The sequence below is a fragment of the Nerophis lumbriciformis genome, linkage group LG09 (genome assembly GCF_033978685.3).
Source record: "Nerophis lumbriciformis linkage group LG09, RoL_Nlum_v2.1, whole genome shotgun sequence".
NCBI classification, from domain to species: domain Eukaryota; kingdom Metazoa; phylum Chordata; class Actinopteri; order Syngnathiformes; family Syngnathidae; genus Nerophis; species Nerophis lumbriciformis.
This window is the reverse complement of record NC_084556.2, coordinates 45,188,044-45,209,914: the sequence shown is the minus strand read 5'-3', so window position 1 is coordinate 45,209,914 and position 21,871 is coordinate 45,188,044. Positions and strand designations below refer to the sequence as shown.

The window sequence follows — 21,871 nt, the reverse complement described above, 5'->3', positions numbered from 1 at the left end:
ACAAAACCGAACATGACTAAAACAAAACATGATCACAGACATGACAAAGTACAAGCTTGACTAATGAAACAAATACTTGCACGTGGGCAAAAAACAATGGCCATGAACAAAAGTCGCTAACTGTGGCAAAAATAGAAAAAACTTACTTGACATGACGTGAACAGGGCAGCATGGACTATGGACATGAAACAGAGTGTCAGGAGTGTGTCAAGAGTGAAAACAGGTGCGTGACTCAAAATGTGAAAACGTGAGACAGGTGCGTGACATGACAATGTGAACCAGGTGAAACTAATGGTTACTATGGTGACAAAGGGAGTGAAGACAAGAACTAAAAAGTGTCCAACGCCAAGCAAAACATAACTAAACAAAACATGATCACAGACATGACAACAATAAAAACAATAAATCATTGAGGAAGTTTGGATTCATACTTGAGGAACACCTATTATTTAATATGTGGTTGATTTATGTATTGTTGCATGCAAGAAGAAATGGTGTTGATATTTTATCCATTTCAGTAACCACTATTTTGTATGATTTTAATGCCAAATGTCAGAGTAATTACCATATGAATCATAGTGTTGTATCATTAATGATGTCATTACAACACCAGAGTCGAAGACGCGTATGTGCCTGCAAAAGTACAGTCCTCATTTACACAGCGCTACTTGTCTGCAGTCCATCATGTTATCACAGGCAGTCAATCATGTAATAGGCTAATGTTAAACTGCTGAGCAAGAAAATGGCACAAAGCGTTATTAATAAGAGGCATTAGTCTCGCCTGCAGATGCTGAAAAAGCAGGTGTCGAGGAATATGATATTCAGCAATGTGTGTGCACGTGTTAAAAAGGAAGATAAATTGGTTACGAATAACCTTGGCTCTGCTTGGTTTAGTATGAAAACCATAGCAGGCCTCCAAAGCTGAAAGGGTAGCCAGATTAGTATAGATGGCTTTAACTCAGACATTGAGCTTGCGAATGCTCTTAATGGGTTTTACAACCACTCTGATGATAAGCATCATTTTAATAAAGAGGTCCAGCAGCTGGGACATGAACTGATAGATGACCAGCATTTTTTTTTATAGACCTCATAGATGTGGAAAAAGGTATTTTTCTCAATTAAAGAAAAAAAAGTGTCATGGTCCAGATTACATATGTATAATTAAAGTTAAAGTACCAATGATTGTCAAATACACACTTGGTGTGGTGAAATGTGTGCTCCCATCCCCTTGTTCATTCCCTGGGAGGTGAGGGGATCAGTGAGCAGCAGCGGTGGTCGCGCTCGGGAATCATTTTGGTGATTTAACCGCCAATTACAGCCCTTGATGCTGAGTGCCAAGCAGGGATGTAATGGGTCCCATTTGTATAGTCTTTGGTATGACTCAGCCGGGATTTGAACTCACAACCTACCGATCTCAGGGCAGACACTCTAACCACAAGGCCACTGTAGTAAATATTGTCCCAGAGAACTGAGCCCTATCTGTCACTGTATTTTTAACAAGTCTTTACATACACAACGTGTTCCTGCAATCTGGAAGGATACAGTTGTAGTTCCTGTCCCTAAGGTCAACTGCCACAAGGTTTTAAATCATCTAAGACAGAGGCGTCAAACACAAGGCCCGGGGGCCAGATCTGGCCCACTCCTTCATTTATCGTGGCCCGGCTTGTCATTTAAATCGGCCTGCAATTTAATTTTATGTGGGCCTGTACATTATTTTACGTGGCCTACCACATGGTTTGTATGTGGCCCGCGCTGCCATTTAATGTGACCTGCCAGGCATTTAATTTAATGTTGTCCACCACATTATTTTATGTGGTCTGCCACATCGTTTATGGGGCCTGACACAATATTTACGTGCCACCACAATAATATTATGTGGCTTGCAAAAGGCTGAAAATAATAAATCACTTTTTGGCTTAATGTATTTGTTCCTTCAATTCAACAGAAAATAATAATAACAGAGAAATGTATTGCATGCAATTGCATATGTTCTACACTTTAATATAATTATTTTAGTTTAATTTGACACATTTTTATTTTGGGGTTATTAAAAATAAATACTGATATCTGTTCGTCACCTTGACTTACGATTCCAAAGAAAGTTATCCATCAAAAAGAGATGTGAATGCAAATTGTGTAACAAGGCTATTATATGTTCATATTCATATATATTCACGGTTACAAGCGACCCTCTGAGGGACACCCTAATTGCGATGTGGCACTCAATGAAAACGAGTTTGACACCCCTGATCTAAGACAATGGCTGTCTCATCAATAGTTATGAAAACCTTTGACAGACTTGTCAAGACTGAGATCCTGAAAGTAGCAGGACAGGCACTAGATCCAATGCAGTTTGCATACAGACCAAATAGAGGGGTAGAGCATACTACAGGTACCCTGTTAAACAAGCAAAGAGGCTCCTACAACAGTTTGGCCTGAGTAAGAATAATGTGGGTTGGACCCTTGATTAATAGAACACAGAAAGTGAGGATTAATGGAGCATTATCTGACCAAATCTGCTCTTCCACAGGTTCCCCACATGGTTGTGTTTTGTCCCCTGTATTTTTTTATCTTGTATACCAACATGTGTCAGAGTGCGTTTGATAGAACCATTATTAAATATGCAGACGACAGTCGTCATCATTTTGTTACAGGCATGTGAGACAGGTCATGGTCCGGTTGACAACCATTTTATAGAGTGGTGTGAGGAGTCTCATCTGTAAATACAAACCCCGTTTCCATATGAGTTGGGAAATGGTGTTAGATGTAAATATAAACGGAATACAATGATTTGCAAATCATGTGGATGCTACAAAGACAACATATTTGATGTTCAAACTAATAAACTTTTTTTTTTTTTTTGCAAATAATCATTAACTTTAGAATTTGATGCCACCAACACGTGACAAAGAAGTTGGGAAAGGTGGCAATAAATACTGATAAAGTTGAGGAATGCTCATCAAACACTTATTTGGAACATCCCACAGGTGTGCAGGCTAATTGGGAACAGGTGGGTGCCATGATTGGGTATAAAAACAGCTTCCCAAAAAATGCTCAGTCTTTCAAAAGAAAGGATGGGGTGAGGTACACCCCTTTGTCCACAACTGCGTGAGCAAATAGTCAAACAGTTTAAGAACAACGTTTCTCAAAGTGCAATTGCAAGAAATTTAGGGATTTCAACATCTACGGTCCATAATATCATCAACAGGTTCAGAGAATCTGGAGAAATCACTCCACGTAAGCGGTATGGCCGGAAACCAACATTGAATGACCGTGACCTTCGATCCCTCAGACGGCACTGTATCAAAAACCGACATCAATCTCTAAAGGATATCACCACATGGGCTCAGGAACACTTCAGAAAACCACTGTCACTAAATACAGTTTGTCGCTACATCTAAGTGCAAGTTAAAGCTCTACTATAAAAAGCGAAAGCCATTTATCAACAACATCCAGAAACGCCGCCGGCTTCTCTGGGCCCGAGATCATCTAAGACGGACTCATGCAAAGTGGAAAAGTGTTCTGTGGTCTGACGAGTCCACATTTCAAATAGTTTTTGGAAATATTCGACATCGTGTCATCCGGACCAAAGGGGAAGCGAACCATCCAGACTGTTATCGACGCAAAGTTCAAAAGCCAGCATCTGTGATGGTATGGGGGTGCATTAGTGCCCAAAACATGAGTAACTTACACATCTGTGAAGGTGTGATGCCTTCACAATGTGAGATATATATGTTTTTTGTCAATCACTTTTTATTGACAAAGGTTTTAGCCGTTTTTCATCTATGTTAGTGTAAAGACAGAAATGAAGAGCGGAACTAATGTGTAGTGAAGTAGTTGCCCGTAGGTCCCTTTTTATGAAAGGCCAGTAGAACCTGGCTCTTGCTAAGTTTAGCACCTTTTCGACACCTATATGGCCCATGCGGTTGTGAAGGTGGACAAGAACTGTCTGCTTAGAGGTGGAGGGAATTACTAGTTTTCTTCTTTCTTTAGTCTTCCTATAAAGAAGGTCATCCTCTATAACTAGTCTATTCCATTCTCGTAACAGTTTTCTGATGTTTATGTCAGTTTTAAGTTTGTCCACCTGTGTGAGTGTCATGTCTTTCTCTTTAAGTTCCATAACTTTTCCAACTGCTGCATCTTCCCTTTGTTCTCTGACCAACTCGTCATGACTTATCTGTGGCAGAAGTTCCGTTTGGGGTTGGTCCTCAGATATAAAGTTAAGAGCCACCACCCAGGCTACATCCCCTTGTTGGCCTCGTCGACTCCCTTCCCATATTGCACCTACCGCTTCTTGAGATAGTTCTTCGGAACACTCATCTATTAAGGATCCAATATCCAAGGGGCAGCGAGACAAAGTGTCTGCATCGATGTTACTTCTGCCGGGTCTATATTTTATATCAAATTTGAAATCCGCCAGCTGACCCACCCAACGGTAACCCACAGCATTGAGTTTGGCAGTGCTAAGCACAAATGTCAAGGGATTGTTGTCTGTGTAGACCGTGAAGTTGGGTGCGTAAAACAGATAATCCCTACATTTCTCACATACTGCCCACTTCAGGGCTAAAAACTCAAGCTTCCCACTATGTAGATGGTAATTCTGCTCTGCTGGTGTCAATGTACGTGAACCATATCCAATGATCCTCATCTTTCCATTTTGATTCTGATAGAGAACTGCTCCTAAGCCTTTCTGGGAAGCATCTGTGTGGAGAATAAAAGCGCTGTCAAAATCGGGGTAGGCCAGTACTGGGGGTTTGGTGAGCATGTCAATTAGGCTTTCCAGAACTCTTTGATGATCCTCACACCAGTTCACTGGGGTTCGAGATGACTGCTGAGCACTCTTGTTCTTTCCATGTGACGCATGAGGCTGTTGGGTGTCGATCCTCACCTGGAGCAGGTCATACAAAGGTTTTGCTATTCTTGAGAAATCCTGCACATATGTCCGATAGTAACTCAAAAATCCCATAACTGCCTGACATCTCCAACTGTCTGTGGTGTCTTTTGTGCCAGTGCCTAGACAGCTTCTAGGTCTTTGGGATCAACTCTCACACCTTCAGCTGAAACTAGTCGACCAACATACCGGACCTCTTTGCGAAATAACTCACACTTCTCAGGTTTTAACTTCACTCCATGTCGTTGTAATGCTCGGAGGACTTTGCGCAGCACCTCCAAGTGCTCGTCAAATGATTTGGCATAACACAGCACATCGTCGAGGTAGGGGATGCAGCATTCGTCTCGGAGGGTGCTGAGCATCTCCTCCATGCTCCTTTGGAATGCAGCTGGGGAATTTGATAGTCCAAATGGGATCCTGACCCATTCATACAGACCCCAAGGAGTTGTGAATGCCGTCAGATATCTTGACCACTCGGCAATGAAGCCCTGATGGTAAGCTTTTCCTTGATCGAGAATTGAGAACCAGTTATAACCTCCCAGGGAGTCAGTGAGGTCCTGGATCCTGGGCAAGGGGTGTCTGTCAGGTACAGTTTTATTATTCAGAAGCCTATAGTCTATACATAGCCGTCAGGTGCCATCTTTTTTTCTTACACATATGACTGGGGCTGCATAAGGAGACCGGGACTTAACAATCCATCCCTTCACTAAAAACTCTTGAAGGTACTCTTTTACTTCTTTGTAAAGGGGTTTTGGGATTGATGCATAGGACTTTTGAACTGGAATGTCATCTTTGACTATGACCTCCATTTGAAGGGATGGGATGCAACCGATGTCATCACTAGTACAGGAAAATGCACCTGACTCCTCACAAAGTAATTTGTTCACCAGTTCTTGTTGTTCGGCACTCAGGTGGTTGAGATCAACAGGGTTGTTTGAAGAGACTGTCCTTACGTCAACTGCACTATATTTGACATTTGTCTGTGCAGTCTGCTGGGTGTCTGGTGTATCTGTCTCTAAAATTTTGTCAATGTGCTGTATAGTGCCCATGGCAGTTCTCTTTGGTAAAATATGTCATGTTTTGAATGGTTGGCAACAGGTATTTTTATGTAGGGTCGTTGACTGTTGTAGATCTCTAAAACACCCTCTCCTACACTGAACTGTCTTAAAGCCGTGTTTTCCTCCATGGGTTCATACAGGACTAGTGGGTCTGAGGTGTTGAAGTTTTACGGTATTCTACACGACACATGTACAGTTTTTCCAGCTGGGATGAAGATGTTATCTTTTCCTACCCTCACTGTGACTGGGTCGCAGTTTGCTCCATGGGGAACCTGGAGAATGTTTACCATGGCTTTTATTTCATCTGCTTCCATCTTAAATGCGCGACATAGGAGGCTGGTAACCCTGGCGGCTACATCCCCAGATGACTCCGATCTTTTGATGATTGCCTCAATCACATTTGCACCGACAAGTGGCTGAGATAGCGACAACTGGCTGACTAGGAATGGGACTTGTATAGTAAGGTTTGGATTATCATTGCCTGCCAGATTAACAGTAAATTCAACCCACCCATCATAGGGGATTGCTTGTCCATTTACCGCATAAACATACAGGTTCTCCTCAATAAGTTCCTTAAGTGGCCTTACTGCATAGTTAGGAATGTGTGTGTCTGCCCAATCACAATCAATTATGCTCACCTGGGAGCCTGAATCAAATAGGACACTTATGGGATAGCCACATATTAGGCAATCCAACAGACTTTTATTACCAACCAAAGGTGCTATGGAAATCGGGGTACGATGGCCTGAAACCATTTATGTTTTGCCTCTGTCACGTTTAGTTCTTTGTGTTACGAGTTCAGTGGCTAAGCTTATTGGTGGGGACTTGAGTTGTGCATTGGACTCTGGCTGTCCCTCGACAGAGACCGCATTTCGTTTAACTGAAACTTAATCCGCTTCAAACACCCCACTGCTCTGTGTCCATCTTGTCCACACGTGAAACAGTGGTTACACTCAGGCACATTCTGTTCAGTGCATTTAGAGCAGAAAGCTGTCCTTATCTTGCTTTGACTTGGATTTTGAGCTGGGTGTTGTTGGGGCTGTCGATTGACTGAAGATGTGAAAGAAAATTAGACGGGGCTTGTGGTCGGATTGGCAGTGCGGGGGTATGGGTGCTAACCGCTTGCCGATCTATCAGTGTTGTCACCAGTTGTGTCAGGTTGGCGACTTGGTTACTGAGTTGCTCCAGTGTCTGTGTGTTTGTGCTATTTACAGTTGCATCTCTACCTTGTTCATAACAATGGCCCTCTGTATCCACTTTGGCACTGTTACGTGTGTATTGTTTTCTGACGGGTTGTTTGACCAAGTCTACGAAGGTGTTCATTTTCATCATTAATGATTTTCATGACATGGCTGAGGATTTCTTCATCGCTTATTTGATGGTTAGAAATGATGGGCCTCAGTCTCTGCCGAAGGTCAGTATATTTGGCTCCAAACCCCTGGTAAATTGTGTGGAGGAACACTTCCTGGATTGTCTTTGGATCATAAGAAACGTCTGTGCCAGCCTGCCTTGACTGAAATAAAAAATTTTGTTTTAGCCCAATCATGCGATAAAGGAACTGTCGGGGTGACTCATGTTCAGTTTGTCGAGCACACATTAGCTCCTGGAACATTTCGGTGGTTGCTTTTTCACCTAGGTGGGACCTTAGGAAGCCCATGAGTTCAGGGATGCTAATTTAATCTTTGTTTACAAGCATGTCTCAAAAAGTGCCTGGTTTAACAACCCTTAAAACCCCTCTGACTACTTCTGGTCCTGTAAAACCCTCTTTGATCCCTTCATTAATTTGTTTGCAAACATTGTTGTAGCTAATGTGTGATGTATGATCTGCAATTTGTCCACCATGTACTTTAAATTCTCGGCTTTGAAAATAGGTGAGGTCGTTAAAGGGAACTAACCTCTCAGTCATCTGCTGTGGTCTTACAAGGTTGGGTGTAGTGGGTTGAGCAATACCTTCAGCCTCATACTGTCTAAGCCTTTCACCTAACTCGTCATACACTGCTAAATTCTCCTACTGACTTTGCAGTTGTGTCACAGCTTATGTTAGTAGCATTATTAGCATATAGCTTTGTGACTGTGTTGTGGGAATGTTGGTATGATGATGGTAATGTAGTGCCTGTAGTTACAGTGAGTGGGGTGGAGCAAGGCGAAACATGTACAACATCACTGTCTACATTTACAGGTAAATCAGCAGCAACACAGGAAATCATCTGACAGATTAAATCATTCAGCATCAACAAATTGCCCATACCTCATCTCCCAGTTCTAGTAAGGCGGGGGACTTAAGATGGGTGATGATAAAGTCCATGGCATCCTCATCATCGCTTACATTTGTCTTAGCAAAGTCTTGTTCATCGGCTGCAATGCTCCTTGCTACTTGGTGAAGATTGGCACATGAGAGCCGAAACAAGTTCTTTTTGATACTCCACACCATTTCCTTATGCGCGCCTGTCATGGTAGAGAGTTAAGTAGTTTTACAACGTGATCTTGTTGAATCAGATGTGCTCGCGGGATGGCTGGTGGCCCCTGGTTAAACAGCACGGCTCTCTCTGTGACGCTGGAATCCTGCTCACTGTGGACACCTGCTGGCCTTGTAGGCTGCAGTCACCCTGGTTTTACGGTTCTGATATCTCTGGATCAGCTCCTCCGCTTAAGTGGATGAGAGATCCCGGACGAGCCCCCACTATTTGTTACAGGTCTCACAGGCGTGTGAGTTCAGTAGACAAAAGGTTGTATTCATAGTCTAACCCCTGGAAAACACAGGCAATCTTTAAGAAGAGTGAAGACACGAACAATCCTTAAAGCTTCCCAAGTTTACTCTCTTTATTAAACATTATATATATTTCCTATAATCCACAATAACAATATAAATATTATTCTCTAAATTCAATATTATTCTCAAAACATTTCTTCGCCATAGCACAATAGCTATTATAATGGTAAATACTTTTGTATATTCACATTTCTATATATTGTTACAGAAACATCTTGAGTAAAAGACTCTTTCACAAATGGGGAAGTATAATTTAGACATGAAATGTCCTTGGGAAATATACTTGGAGTGAAACAAAATGTATCCACATCACTCAGTTCATTATCTATTTACAAATATAAGAAACAACAATAACATATTTACACAGATAATAATATGACCTTGTGTGAGATAGAGATATAAGAGTATTTCTCTACAACACATAACTATATACGTATACACACTGCAGTGGTCTTCGGTTGGCATAAAAAGGGTAACTGCTCTCAACGCGCGACGCCTGTGACCGGGAGAAGACGCGTGTTTGGATTCCACAAGAAGCACAATCATCTTAACGCCGCTGTTAAGGCTCCCGCTGACATGGGGGACATCAGCCGGCCGTGCACCGTGTGGCTCGGCTCGGAGATGGGCATCCTGAAGGGGTCAGCGTGTCTCAGAAGAAAGCCTTCAACTTCTCCAACAGCACCTTGAGCCGCGAGCAGGTGGTGCCTGTGCTGGGGCCGACCCCGCGGAGACCGAAGTCCTGGTGGCCTCTGTGGACGGCGCCGTCAAGACCTTCAGCGTGGAGAAGGGTGTCTTCACCGACGCTCGCCGCTGCGGGGACCCGGCGAGGGCAGCTTAACGACACCTCGCTGGCAACATGCACGGACAGTGGCGCGCTGCGAGTGTGGAAGGAGGAGAGCGGCGAGCCTGCCTTAAGCCTCAGCGTGGGTACCGAAGTGTGCCGCATGAGGCAGAACCCGAGTCACCGGCACAAGGTGGCCACTGGCGGAAAGAACACATGTCTGAAAATCTGGGACCTGGAGACGCCCCACAAGCCGGTGTTCACCGCCAAGAACCTGCGGGACGACTGGTTGGCCCTACAGCAGCCGCACTGGGTCAAGGACATTGCCTTTATCCCCGGGTCCGATAAGGTGGTCACCTGCACGGGCTACCATCAGGTCCACGTGTACGACCCCTCCTCACCTCAGCGTCGCCCTGTCATGGAAGCCAAGTTCGAGGAGTACCCGCTGACCGTGCTGTCTCTTCCGGCCGCCGGGGGCTCAGTGGTGGTGGGCAACACTCACGGTCAGATCGCCGTGCTGGACCTGAGGAAAGGTTTGGTCCGGGGCTGCCTGAAGGGTCTGGCGGGGGGCGTGCGCGCCCTGCAGTGCCACGCCTTTCAGCCCTTGTGGCGTCCTGCGGTCTGGACCGCTTCCTGCGCATCCACAGCCTGGAGGATCGCAAGGTGCAACACAAGGTCTACCTCAAGTCACGCCTCAACTGCTTCCTCCTCGCCTGCCGCCCCCTGGAGGACGCCGTGGACGACGCCTCCCAGGAAGTAGAAGAGGAGGAGGAGGAAGATGAGGTGTGGGCCGTCATGGAGCAGGTGGAGGAGAAACCAAAGAGGAAGACGTCAGAGGAGGGAGAGCGGCGGCCAGAGGAGAGTTTAAAGAAAAGGAAGAAGAAGCAAGATGGCGAAGACGGTGGTAGTGAAAGCTTCCTTGCTGGGCGATGACGAGGCGGTGACGGATTCCTGTCTGTTCTTCAATATAGAGAACACCGCCTTCAAAATTTTCTATAGAGATGAGAAGGAAGACCTGGTGGCGTTCTGCTCAGATGAAGAGCTGAGGATGGGCATGGCCTGCATGAAGGAGTTGACAGTCCAAAAGGATATGTTGAGAAATGGGCTAGAAAGATGAGTGAGGCATACCGGATTGCTAATTCAAACAGCCAACAATCAAGCGCAAAGGGAAAGGAACATTATGATAAGAGATGCCGAGGAGTGACTCTTCAAGTCGGAGACAGAGTCCTTGTCCGCAATCTGAGTCAAAGAGGCGGACCTGGTAAACTGAGACCTTACTGGGAATAGAAAATCTATGTGGTAAAAGAACAAGTAGGGCACAACCCTGTCTACAAAGTGATCCCAGAATCTGGATGCTGCTACACCCGCACACTACATAGAAACTTGTTATTACAAGTTAATGACTTGCCAGTTGAGACCCCTCAAAGTTTACCTGATAAAACAGCCCAATCGCAGAAGAAACTTAAAAGAAGCCAAACACACACACAGAACATTGAACAGGCACAAAGGTCAGACGGTGGTTCAGATGATGACAGTGATGAGGATCAAAATCCTTGTCAATATTGGCTCCGGGTCCCTACAGTACACCAGAACAGAAAGAGCAAATTCCACGACCACCTTATAACACGGGAGACCCCAGATCAGCCAGAGCTTACAAGGGCAGCTGAGCCAGGACAAGAATCTCATCCGGACCGTGACAGTGACATAAAAAACTCTGTTGAGAGACAAGAGATATTGCATGTGAGTGGACCTGACCAAGGGCTAGAACCCATGCCATTGAATGTGCAAGATGTTAATAAGGACCAAGTAAATTTAATACGAGACAGCCCTAGACCACTGAGACAATCAACTCGAGAGCGAAGACCAGGCCATGTGTTCACGTACCCATCTCTTGGCCAACCAACCTATCAGTTACGCCCTACCATTAGCGCAGTTGAAACATATCCAACACAGTACACTCAAATGCAACACGTTCCAGCTTATCCCTATCCATTCCACCATCCGATTATAAACCCATATCTGTACTTACCTGCCACACACTCTGCTACCTGTTATTGACATTTAAAACACTCACAGTTGTACACATCTGTTGGAAACAATTCATGAGTGTTGTGATATTTGAGGTTGATAAAAACGAATTGTTCCAATGAAAGAAAAATGCATTAGATTGTGCAAGATGAGTTTATGATTTTGTTATTCTTAAGTGTCAGGAGCCACTTCTGTTTGTCGGGAAGTGTGTGATGCCTTTACAATGTGAGATATATATGTTTTTTGTCAATCACTTTTTATTGACAAAGGTTATAGCCGTTTTTCATCCATGTTAGTGTAAAGACAGAAATGAAGAGCGGAAGTAATGTGTAGTGAAGTAGTTGCCCGTAGGTCCCTTTTTAGGTGTGGGTATTTCCTCCCCCCTCCCCTCAGAGGAAACTTGGGAAGCTTCAAGGATTGTTCCTGTCTTCACTCTTCTTAAACATTGCCTGTGTTTTCCAGGTTAGTAATTAGTTAGTTATTATCTGTGTAAACATGTTATTGTTGTTTCTTATATTTGTAAATAGATAATGAACTGAGTGATGTGGATACATTTTGTTTCACTCCAAGTATATTTCGCAAGGACATTTCATGTCTAAATGATACTTCCCCATTTGTGAAAGAGTCTATTACTCAAGATGTTTCTGTAACAACAATATATAGAAATGTGAATATACAGAAGTATATACCATTATAATTGCTATTGTGCTATGGAGAAGAAATGTTTTGAGAATGTAATATTGAATTTAGAGAATAATAATTATATTGTTATTGTGGATTATAGGAAATATATATAATGTGTAATAAAAAGAGGAAACTTGGGAAGCTTCAAGGATTGTTCGTGTCTTCACTTTTCTTAAACATTGCCTGTGTTTTCCAGGGGTTAGACTATGAACACAACCTTTTGTCTACTGAACTCACACGCCTGTGAGACCTGAAACAAAGGCACCATTAATGCTGAAAAGTACATACAGGTTTTGGAACAACATATGCTGCCATCTAAGCGCCGTCTTTTTCATGGACGCCCCTGCTTATTTCAGCAAGACAATGCCAAGCCACATTCAGCACGTGTTACAATAGCGTGGCTTCGTAAAAAAAAGAGTGCGGGTACTTTCCTGGTCCAGCCTGCAGTCCAGACCTGTCTCCCATCGAAAATGTGTGGCGCATTATGAAGCGTAAAATACGACAGCGGAGACCCCGGACTGTTGAACGACTGAAGCTCTACATAAAGCAAGAATGGGAAAGAATTCCACTTTCAAAGCTTCAACAATTAGTTTCCTCAGTTCCCAATCCTTTATTGAGTGTTGTTAAAAGAAAAGGTGATGTAACACAGTGGTGAACATGCCCTTTCCCAACTACTTTGGCACGTGTTGCAGCCATGAAATTCTAAGTTAATTATTATTTGCAAAAAAAAAAAATCAAGTTTATGAGTTTGAACATCAAATATGTTGTCTTTGTAGTGCATTCAATTGAAAATGGGTTGAAAATGATTAGCAAATCATTGTATTCCGTTTATATTTACATCTAACACAATTTCCCAACTCATATGGAAACGGGGTTTGTAAACATGAAAAAGACTAAGGATATGATTATTGATTTTAGGAAGCAAGCCTATCCACAAGAAGTCACATACATCAAAGGTCAGACTGTTTGAACTTGTACAATCTTACAAATATCTGGGAACAATCGTAGACACTAAACTAACCTTTGATGAAAATTGTGAAGCTGTGTGTCAGAAGGGACACCAGTGTATTTTCTGTTTAAGGAAAGTGTCAAACTTTCATGTAGACTCATCACTGATGGAGCTGTTCTACCGTGCTTTTATTGAGTCGGTCCATTCAGGGTTAGAAAAAAAAAATTCAGTCTAAGCCTGGGCCCCTGGAGAGTGGGTCCAGACTGAGGCCAAGGGGAAAAAAACGTCATAGCCATAGCACACATAAACATGTGTGTAAGAGGGAAACATCAAAGATCACAAATGACATAAAGACATTAAAAGAGCAGAGCTGATGCAACCAGACACTTTTAACATATACACTGTGGTGGCCTCTGCGGTGTTCCACGTCATTGTCTGCTGGGGTCGGGGGAGCATGGCCAGAAACAGGAGCAGACCCAACAAAGCAACGAAGAGATCCGACTCTGCCCCCGGCCGCCCACCAACTCTCAGCCAGTCTCCAGTCCGCATGGATACGTCCAAGGAGACCGAGGTGTCCGATACCTGCTCATTCAGCCTTTCGTTTTGTATGGTGGCATGGTTTGGCAACCTGTCTTTAAAGAGCAGGAAGTCATTGAGCCAGGTTGTCAAATGGGCCAGCAAGACTATCGGTGAGACTCAGCCAAACCCAGAAGCCCTGTATATAAAACAGTTGCAGCGGCTCACTGGTTCCATCTTAAAGGCCTACTGAAACCCACTACTACCGACCACGCAGTCTGATAGTTTATATATCAATGATGAAATCTTAACATTGCAACACATGCCAATACGGCCGGGTTAACTTATAAAGTGCAATTTTAAATTTCCCGGGAAACTTCCGCTTGAAAACGTCTAGGTATGATGACGTTTGCGCGTGACGTCGATGGTTGAACCGGAAGTATTGGGACACCATTGTATCCAATGCAAACAGCTCAGTTTTCATCGCAAAATTCCACAGTATTCTGGACATCTGTGTTGGTGAATCTTTTGCAATTTGTTTAATGAACAAAGAAGACTGCAAAGAAGAAAGCTGTAGGCGGGATCAGGTATTAGCGGCGGCTACAGCAACACAACCAGGAGGACTTTGAGTTGGCTAGCAGACGCGCTATCCGACGCTAGCTGCCGACCGCATCGATGATCGGGTGAAGTCCTTCGTCGCGCCGTCGATCGCTGGAACGCAGGTGAGCACGGGTGTTGATGAGCAGATGAGGGTTGGCGTAGGTGGATAGCTAATGTTTTTATCATAGCTCTGTGAGATCCCGTAGCTAAGTTAGCTTCAATGGTGTCGTTAGCAACAGCATTGTTAAGCTTCGCCAGGCTGGAAAGCATTAACCGTGTAGTTACAGGTCCATGGTTTAATAGTATTGTTGATTTTCTGTCTATCCTTCCAGTCAGGGGTTTATTTCTTTTGTTTCTATCTGCAGTTAAGCCCGATGAGATCACGTTAGCTCCGTAGCTAAAGTGCTTCACCAATGTATTGTCGTGGGGATAAAAGTCACTGTGAATGTCCATTTCGCGTTCTCGACTCTCATTTTTAAGAGGATATAGTATCTGAGGTGGTTTAAAATACAGATCCGTGATCCACAATAGAAAAAGGAGAAAGTGTGGAATCCAATGAGCCCTTGTACCTAAGTTACGGTCAGAGCGAAAAAAGATATGTCCTGCACTGCCCTCTAGTCCTTCACTCTCACGTTCCTCATCCACAAATCTTTCATCCTCGCTCAAATTAATGGGGTAATCGTCGCTTTCTTGGTCCGAATCGCTCTCGTAAACAATGGGGAAATGTGAGGAGACTTTCAACTTGTGACGTCACGCTACTTCCGGTACAGGCAAGGCTTTTTTTTTTTATCGTCGATGTTCTCTACTAAATCCTTTCAGCAAAAATATGGCAATATCGCGAAATGATCAAGTATGACACATAGAATGGATCTGCTATCCCCGTTTAAATTTAAAAAAAAATCATTTCAGTAGGCCTTTAAGGGACAGGTCTCACCCCCTGCACAGTGACTTCCTGCTCCTCCCATCTGGCTGCAGGTACACAGTACCCAGGATCAAAACTAAAAGACACAGTCCTGTGCCTGCAGCCATAATACATCTTAATAGAACTAGGTGATCCTTTGATGATGGTTGTGGTGATGATTATGATGCTGATGTTGATAATGACTTTGCTGATGTTGATAATTATGTTGATATTGGTGACGATGATGCTGATGATTATACTGATGTTGATGATGATGACACAGATACATTATCTTATGCATTTTATGGCGTGCACTTTGAGAGTAGCCACTTAACATACTAAATGCATGTTATGAGGCTGCATTGAATGATGATGGGGATGAGACAATTTGTGTAGCTGTTTTACTGTTTGGTTTTTGGTGGGGTTTTTTACTTGTATTTATTTATCATACTGTTTTGTTTCTCACTGCGAGCCAAATTTACCTGTGGGTACAAATAAATAAATAAAAATAATCTAATCCAATCCTAATATATGAGTGAGCTCCGGGTCCCACTGTAGTATAAAAGTTGGGCCCTGAGGTAAAAATGTTTTCGAACCCCTGTCTTAGATGGTGCTAATGTCTATTGGCTGCTACAATGTGCTAGCGTACGTATCTACGACCTTAACACATTGACTCAATATTTATTTCTTCTTTTAACAATTTGATTGACAAAACTCAGGTATTTAACTAGGGATGCGAATTGAAAACTGTTTTTTTTTCAGAACCAGTTGTATTCTAAGTGTGTGCATTAGTCGCATTTGCACGTTGTATTACTCCAAACATTGCTAGTAACACACAAAAACTCACACACACACACAATGTGCAATCCGTTATTCATGCACTCACCTGTGTTTGCAGTGTGTGTTTGCGTCAAAAGAAAACGCTTTGTTTAATATAAGTGCAAATCTGAAATGGTAGCAGCAAAAACATTTTAGTTGATGCTTGACTGCACTCAATTTGTGATGTGACTTCAGGTCTGACCAGAGCAGAATGCATAAAAACATAAAGACAACAACATACATTATTTGCTACTTGAATATCAGAGAGCTATATCTGTGACTTTCCAGAAGAGAAAAACAGCCTCGCTAAGATATCAGTATGCACTTGCAATCAAGCCTGGAAGCTGTGTTACGCCAACACGGTGATGACAGATGGAGAGTGCATGATCCTCCGGGGCTTTGACCTCATCAGAATTTAACGTCACCAAGGCAGGAGCACACTGCTGCTGAAAGGTGTTTGTCTACAACTCTATAGTGCAGGGGTAGGGAACCTATGGCTCTAGAGCCAGATGTGGCTCTTTTGATGACTGCATCTGGCTCTCAGATAAATCCTAACTGACATTGCTTAACACGATAAGTAATGAATTATTCCGCTGGTAATCACAGTGTTAAAAATAACCACGTATCAACCAGACTACAAAGTCATCAGCAAAACCATACAGCACCAGAAGTCGCATTAATGGTAAGAAGTATTTTATTTATTATTGGTTACCTTCAGAATAACTGTTATTAAAAAGAAAAAGAGACTTATTATACCGTATTTTTCAGAGCATAAGTCGCTCCGGAGTATAAGTCACACCGGCCGAAAATGCATAATAAAGAAGGAAAAAAACATATACAAGTCGCACTGGAGTATAAGTTGCATTTTTTGGGGAAATGTATTTGATAAAACCCAACACCAAGAATAGACATTTGAAAGGCAATTTAAAATAAATAAAGAATAGTGAACAACAGGCTGAATAAGTGTACGTTATATGACGCATAAATAACCAACTGAGAACGTGCCTGGTATGTTAAGGTAACATATTATGGTAAGAGTCATTCAAATAACTATAACATATAGAACATGCTATACGTTTACCAAACAATCTGTCACTCCTAATCGCTAAATCCCATGAAATCTTATACGCCTAGTCTCTTGCGTGAATGAGCTAAATAATATTATTTGATATTTTACGGTAATGTGTTAATAATTTCACACATAAGTCGCTCCTGAGTATAAGTCGCACCCCCGGCCAAACTATGAAAAACAACTGCGACTTATAGTCCGAAAAATACGGTACTCTAAAAATATCGGTCTTACTTAAAAATGCACGCATTTAGTTGTATTCAGTGTTAAAGAATATTATATGGCTCTCACGGAAATACATTTTAAAATATTTGGCTTTCATGGCTCTCTCAGCCGAAAAGGTTCCCGACCCCTGCTATAGTGTGACATTAACTTAACCAAAACAACTACACTAAACTTCATCAGCAGCACAAACAATTATCGGCCCCTCCGGTAATTTGCGATGCCTCGTTTGGGCTATTTCATGCAAATTCAACCAACCTTTGCAAATTATACAATCTGCAGAGCAACGCAAATTTGCTCAAAGCCCACATCTTGGCCGCAATTTTTTACCAATATGCCTCATTTTATTCAGATTTGTTTCTGAATGGTGCTCAAGTGCGAGCATCAACTGGCTAATCAAAACGGATGTGTGTTTCTTGATATACATCCTGCTTCGTCTGCACAATATATCAACTATTCATTGATCAAGCCGCACAATTGTTATCCTTCTGTGTAGCTCAGACATACTTCCTGTTCCTGTCTCCAACGTTAGGCCTCCTGGTAAATATACCGTATTTTTCTGACTATAAGGCGCACTTAAAATCCTTTCATTTTATAAAAAATCAACAGTGCGCCTTACAACCCGGGGCGCCTAATGTACGTAATAATGTTGGTTGTGCTTACCGACCTCGAAGCTATTTTATTTTGTGCATGGTGAAATGATAATTGTGACCAGCAAATGGCAGTCACACATAAGAGATACGTGTAGACTGCAATATGATGGCAGTCACACATAAGAGATAATTGTAGACTGCAATATGATGGCAGTCACACATAAGAGATAAGTGTAGGCTGCAATATGACTTAAGTAAACACCAAAATTGTATATGTTCCATTGAAAATATAGAACATTACACACAGTTCTCAAAAATCTATCAAAATGTTTTAGTACGACTTTGGTAAACTATGAAGCCACACCCCTTGATGGATTGTACTGTGCTTCAACATATGAGTATTATTATGGTGTGTGTATAAAGGAAGACATATTATCTGCCGTTTTGTTTCGCAATATTATACAAAAGCAACTTTTCTTACCTTCTGACTGTCAGGCTTGTCCCTGACAGTTTGACTGTGTTTTAGTTTTTTCTCTGCATTTGTCTTAGTTTTCTGTCAGTGCTTTTATTTTGTCTTCATTTCCTGATTGTCTCCCTGAGTGCTGTTTCCCCTCAGCTGTGGCTGATTGGCACCTGGCCACACCTGGTGTCAATCAGCCAGCTGCTATTTAAACCTGCCTTCTCCTCCAGTCAGTGCTGGATTATTGTCATTCCTACTTGTCGATGCCAGTGTAGCTGTAAGCGGTAGCGGTAAGCTATTTATTGTAGATGTTTGTAGCTTGCTGTCTTTTTGTTCCTCGTCTTCCAGTTCCTGTTTTCCTGGCATCCTGTTTCCTGTTCCTAGTTCCTGGTTTGTGTTTTTTCCTTTATTTTATGAACATTAAATCTTGTTTTCCCGCACAATGCCTTCCACCTTCTCTTTATCTTGGGGTTCGTGTCCTACAAACTCTGACACTGACCTGTATTTGGGATCTGCATAAGTCCTGAAAATGTGCGCGCCTCCGCCTTTGTAGTCCGACACTGTAGTCGATAAGCTTCTTTTTTTTTCTCTGTCTTCTAAGACATTCATCCTCCGCTGTTGCCATTTCTAATATGAATAGAATACTAAGACCCATTTAATGCGCCCTATAATCCGGTGCGCCTTTTGTATGAAAATAAACCTGACTAGACCTGCTCATCGGCAATGCGCCTTATAATCTCGTGCGCCGTATGGTCCAGAAAATACGGTAGTATATAAACATTTATTAATTCCTAATTTCCTGATAGTAATTGCTAATTGACATGTATTTGTATATTTACTTAACATATATTCAACCCGGGTAAGACAGTTAAGAACCTATTTTCATTTGCAATGCTGACATAGCAAAAAGGCAGTATTTAAATGGCAGATATGTTGAAGTGCGATGATAATCTCTCATTGTCTCTCAATTATCAACAAAAATAAGAGCTACAGGTCGCTCGTCGCAGTTTATAAATGTTTTTAACGTGCGGTGGTAAATATGTTGTTTAAGATATACCGCGTTTCCTTGAATTGCCGCCGGGTATATATTATCCGCATGCCTCGTTTTACCGCCGGGTCAAACTCGTTTCGAAAAATAATTAGCGCATGCTTAGAATTAGCGCATGCTTAGAATTACTGCCGGGTCAAACTTGTTTAGCAAAATAATTAGCGCATGCCTCGTTTTACCGCCGGGTCAAACTCGTTTCGCAGAATAATTAGCATATGCCTCGTTTTACCGCCGGGTCAAACTCGTCACGTCACGAGTGACACTTCACCTTTCAAGGCATAATTTTCCAAAATGGAGGCTAATTTCAATAATTTAAAATCGCATAAAGGGAAGAAGATAAAGAGCTATTCAGTAGGATTTAAGGTCCAAGCTATTGAATATGCTAAAAAGAACAGTAAAAATGTGTTATTAATATAGCTGCGTGTGTCAAATATGAGTCATTAAATGACTCCCGCCTCATGGCGGTAGAGGGCGCTAGTGATCCCAGGGATCATTCTTGCGACTACTCGGCTGCAGAAGAAGTGACAACAACAGTTTTCTAAACTGGACTTTCAATCGAAGCAGGAGGTAATAATTAAAGGAAGATCTTCATCGAGACAGAGAGACTTTTAAAACTGAAGAAAGATAAGGAAGACTTCTATAAACAAGTTATTGATGCTTTTGTTCAGAAGGAGCGGCACATGGACTTCATTTATAAGTAAAGGTAAGACCATAATAACGTTTTTTTTATTAAATGTGCTTTTCATGATGGTATCCTTACATCACACTCAAATTTATAAGTGCAGGCCTAAATTTACCGCATGCCTTTGGTAAGCGCCGGAGTGAGAAGAGGTTTTAAATTGATAAGCGCAGGCCTAAATTTACCGCATGCCTTTGGTAAGCGAAGTGAGAAGAGGTTTTAATTTATTTACCGCCCCGGAGCTAATTCAAGGAAATACGGTACAAGCAATTTTCAAGTGTAAAACATACGCGGTGAATGTCTGCAACTTGTGGACGACCGAGCAGACAGCTGACAATAAAGAAGCTTTTGGTGGTGTTTATTTCTATGATTGTAATTATTACTGTTATTTGTTATAATTAATTTAAAAAGTACAGTCATTTGACAATGTGCTCTGAGTATGTTCTTTTACTGCCTTTTTGAGTCTACTTTTAGGTCGGTGTGCTATAAAATTACAGTAGTAAAACATTAATGCAGTATTGGTTTTTACATTTTTGTTGAAAGCCTGTGCTTTTTTAGGTTACACTTACAAGGAAAGCTTAAAGGGGAATGCTCTTTTTTTGGAATTGTTCTTATCGTTCACAATCATTATGAAAGACAAGACGACGGATGTGTTTTAAAAAAAATGTTTATGCATTCTAACTCTTAAATACACGTAAATAAAGTCTGCTTACTATGGAGCCAATGGAATGTCCTGTATTCCACCCATAAAACAGAATAAACATTTCGGGACTTGAATAGTTATATTGTTATTATAAGCGCTAACGCAGACAAATGGTTTATAGCAACATACCTACGTTATGGCTATGTTGACATCATTGGCTAGTGAGTGGCTTTCTCGCGTCGGAGCTCGTGGAAGTTGATTCTATTTTTATTCTCTGAATAATGCTTCTCACCTTGATAGTAGAAGGATGAGGACGTAATCCAAGTTGACAAGTGTTTCAGTTTTGACAGACAATTTTGACCCGGAAATGGCGAGAAAAACACGCAAGAAACGCTGGTTTGCACCCACCTATATTTCTAACCGTTCATGAGGATTATGAGTCATTCTTCATCTAAACGGGAACATCCTTTTAGTCGGCATCCTAATGACAGCAGACATTGCACAGTAACTGATGTTTGTCGGCACTCATAAAGTCTGCAGTGAAAAGTGAAGAAAAAAGCTAAATTCGTGCTGCGTTTGAAATTAATGCGCCACGTATGCTTAAATGAGCAAAATACGATAATATTATATCTTATTATAAATGTGCTACTGTTACTACATTACATATATACCGTATTTTTCTGAGTATAAGTCGCACCGGAGTATAAGTCGCACCTGCCGAAAATGCATAATAAAGAAGGAAAAAAACATATATAAGTCGCACTGGAGTATAAGTCACATTTTTTGGGGAAATGTATTTGATAAAATCCAACACCAAGAATAGACATTTAAAAGGCAATTTAAAATAAAGAATAGTGAACAACAGGCTGAATAAGTGTACGTTATATGACGCATAAATAACCAACTTGAAACGACGTGGTCGCATGGTGATGCGGGTGTGTTCTCCCAGGGATGCAGACGGCTTCGGACACAGCTTGCAGGTAGGAAAATGATTTATTTTAAATATAAATCATATGATGAATAAACAAAAGACATGCACGTAGCACAAAAGGCAAAACAAAAGGACTAGCGTGGGAGCTAGCAGGAAAAAATAGCATAGCATGAAATCTAAGTAGTCGTTAACAGTTGTATGGGAACAAACTAGGAAGCCAGACCGAGTG

The 21,871-nt window shown here is 42.0% G+C and overlaps 2 protein-coding genes across 2 annotated transcripts in view; one reads left to right on the top strand and one right to left on the bottom strand.

Moving 5' to 3' along the window:
- Positions 1-21,871, bottom strand: part of LOC140679037 (autism susceptibility gene 2 protein homolog) — a 671,928-nt gene that overhangs the window by 630,266 nt on the left and 19,791 nt on the right. The gene's annotated exons all lie outside the window — the stretch shown is intronic.
- On the top strand, positions 9,296-10,617 carry wdr74 (WD repeat domain 74). The gene is given in 6 exon segments (XM_072913758.1): positions 9,296-9,356; positions 9,359-9,430; positions 9,433-9,544; positions 9,546-10,102; positions 10,105-10,404; positions 10,472-10,617. Coding segments are annotated over 6 exon segments (1,248 nt in total).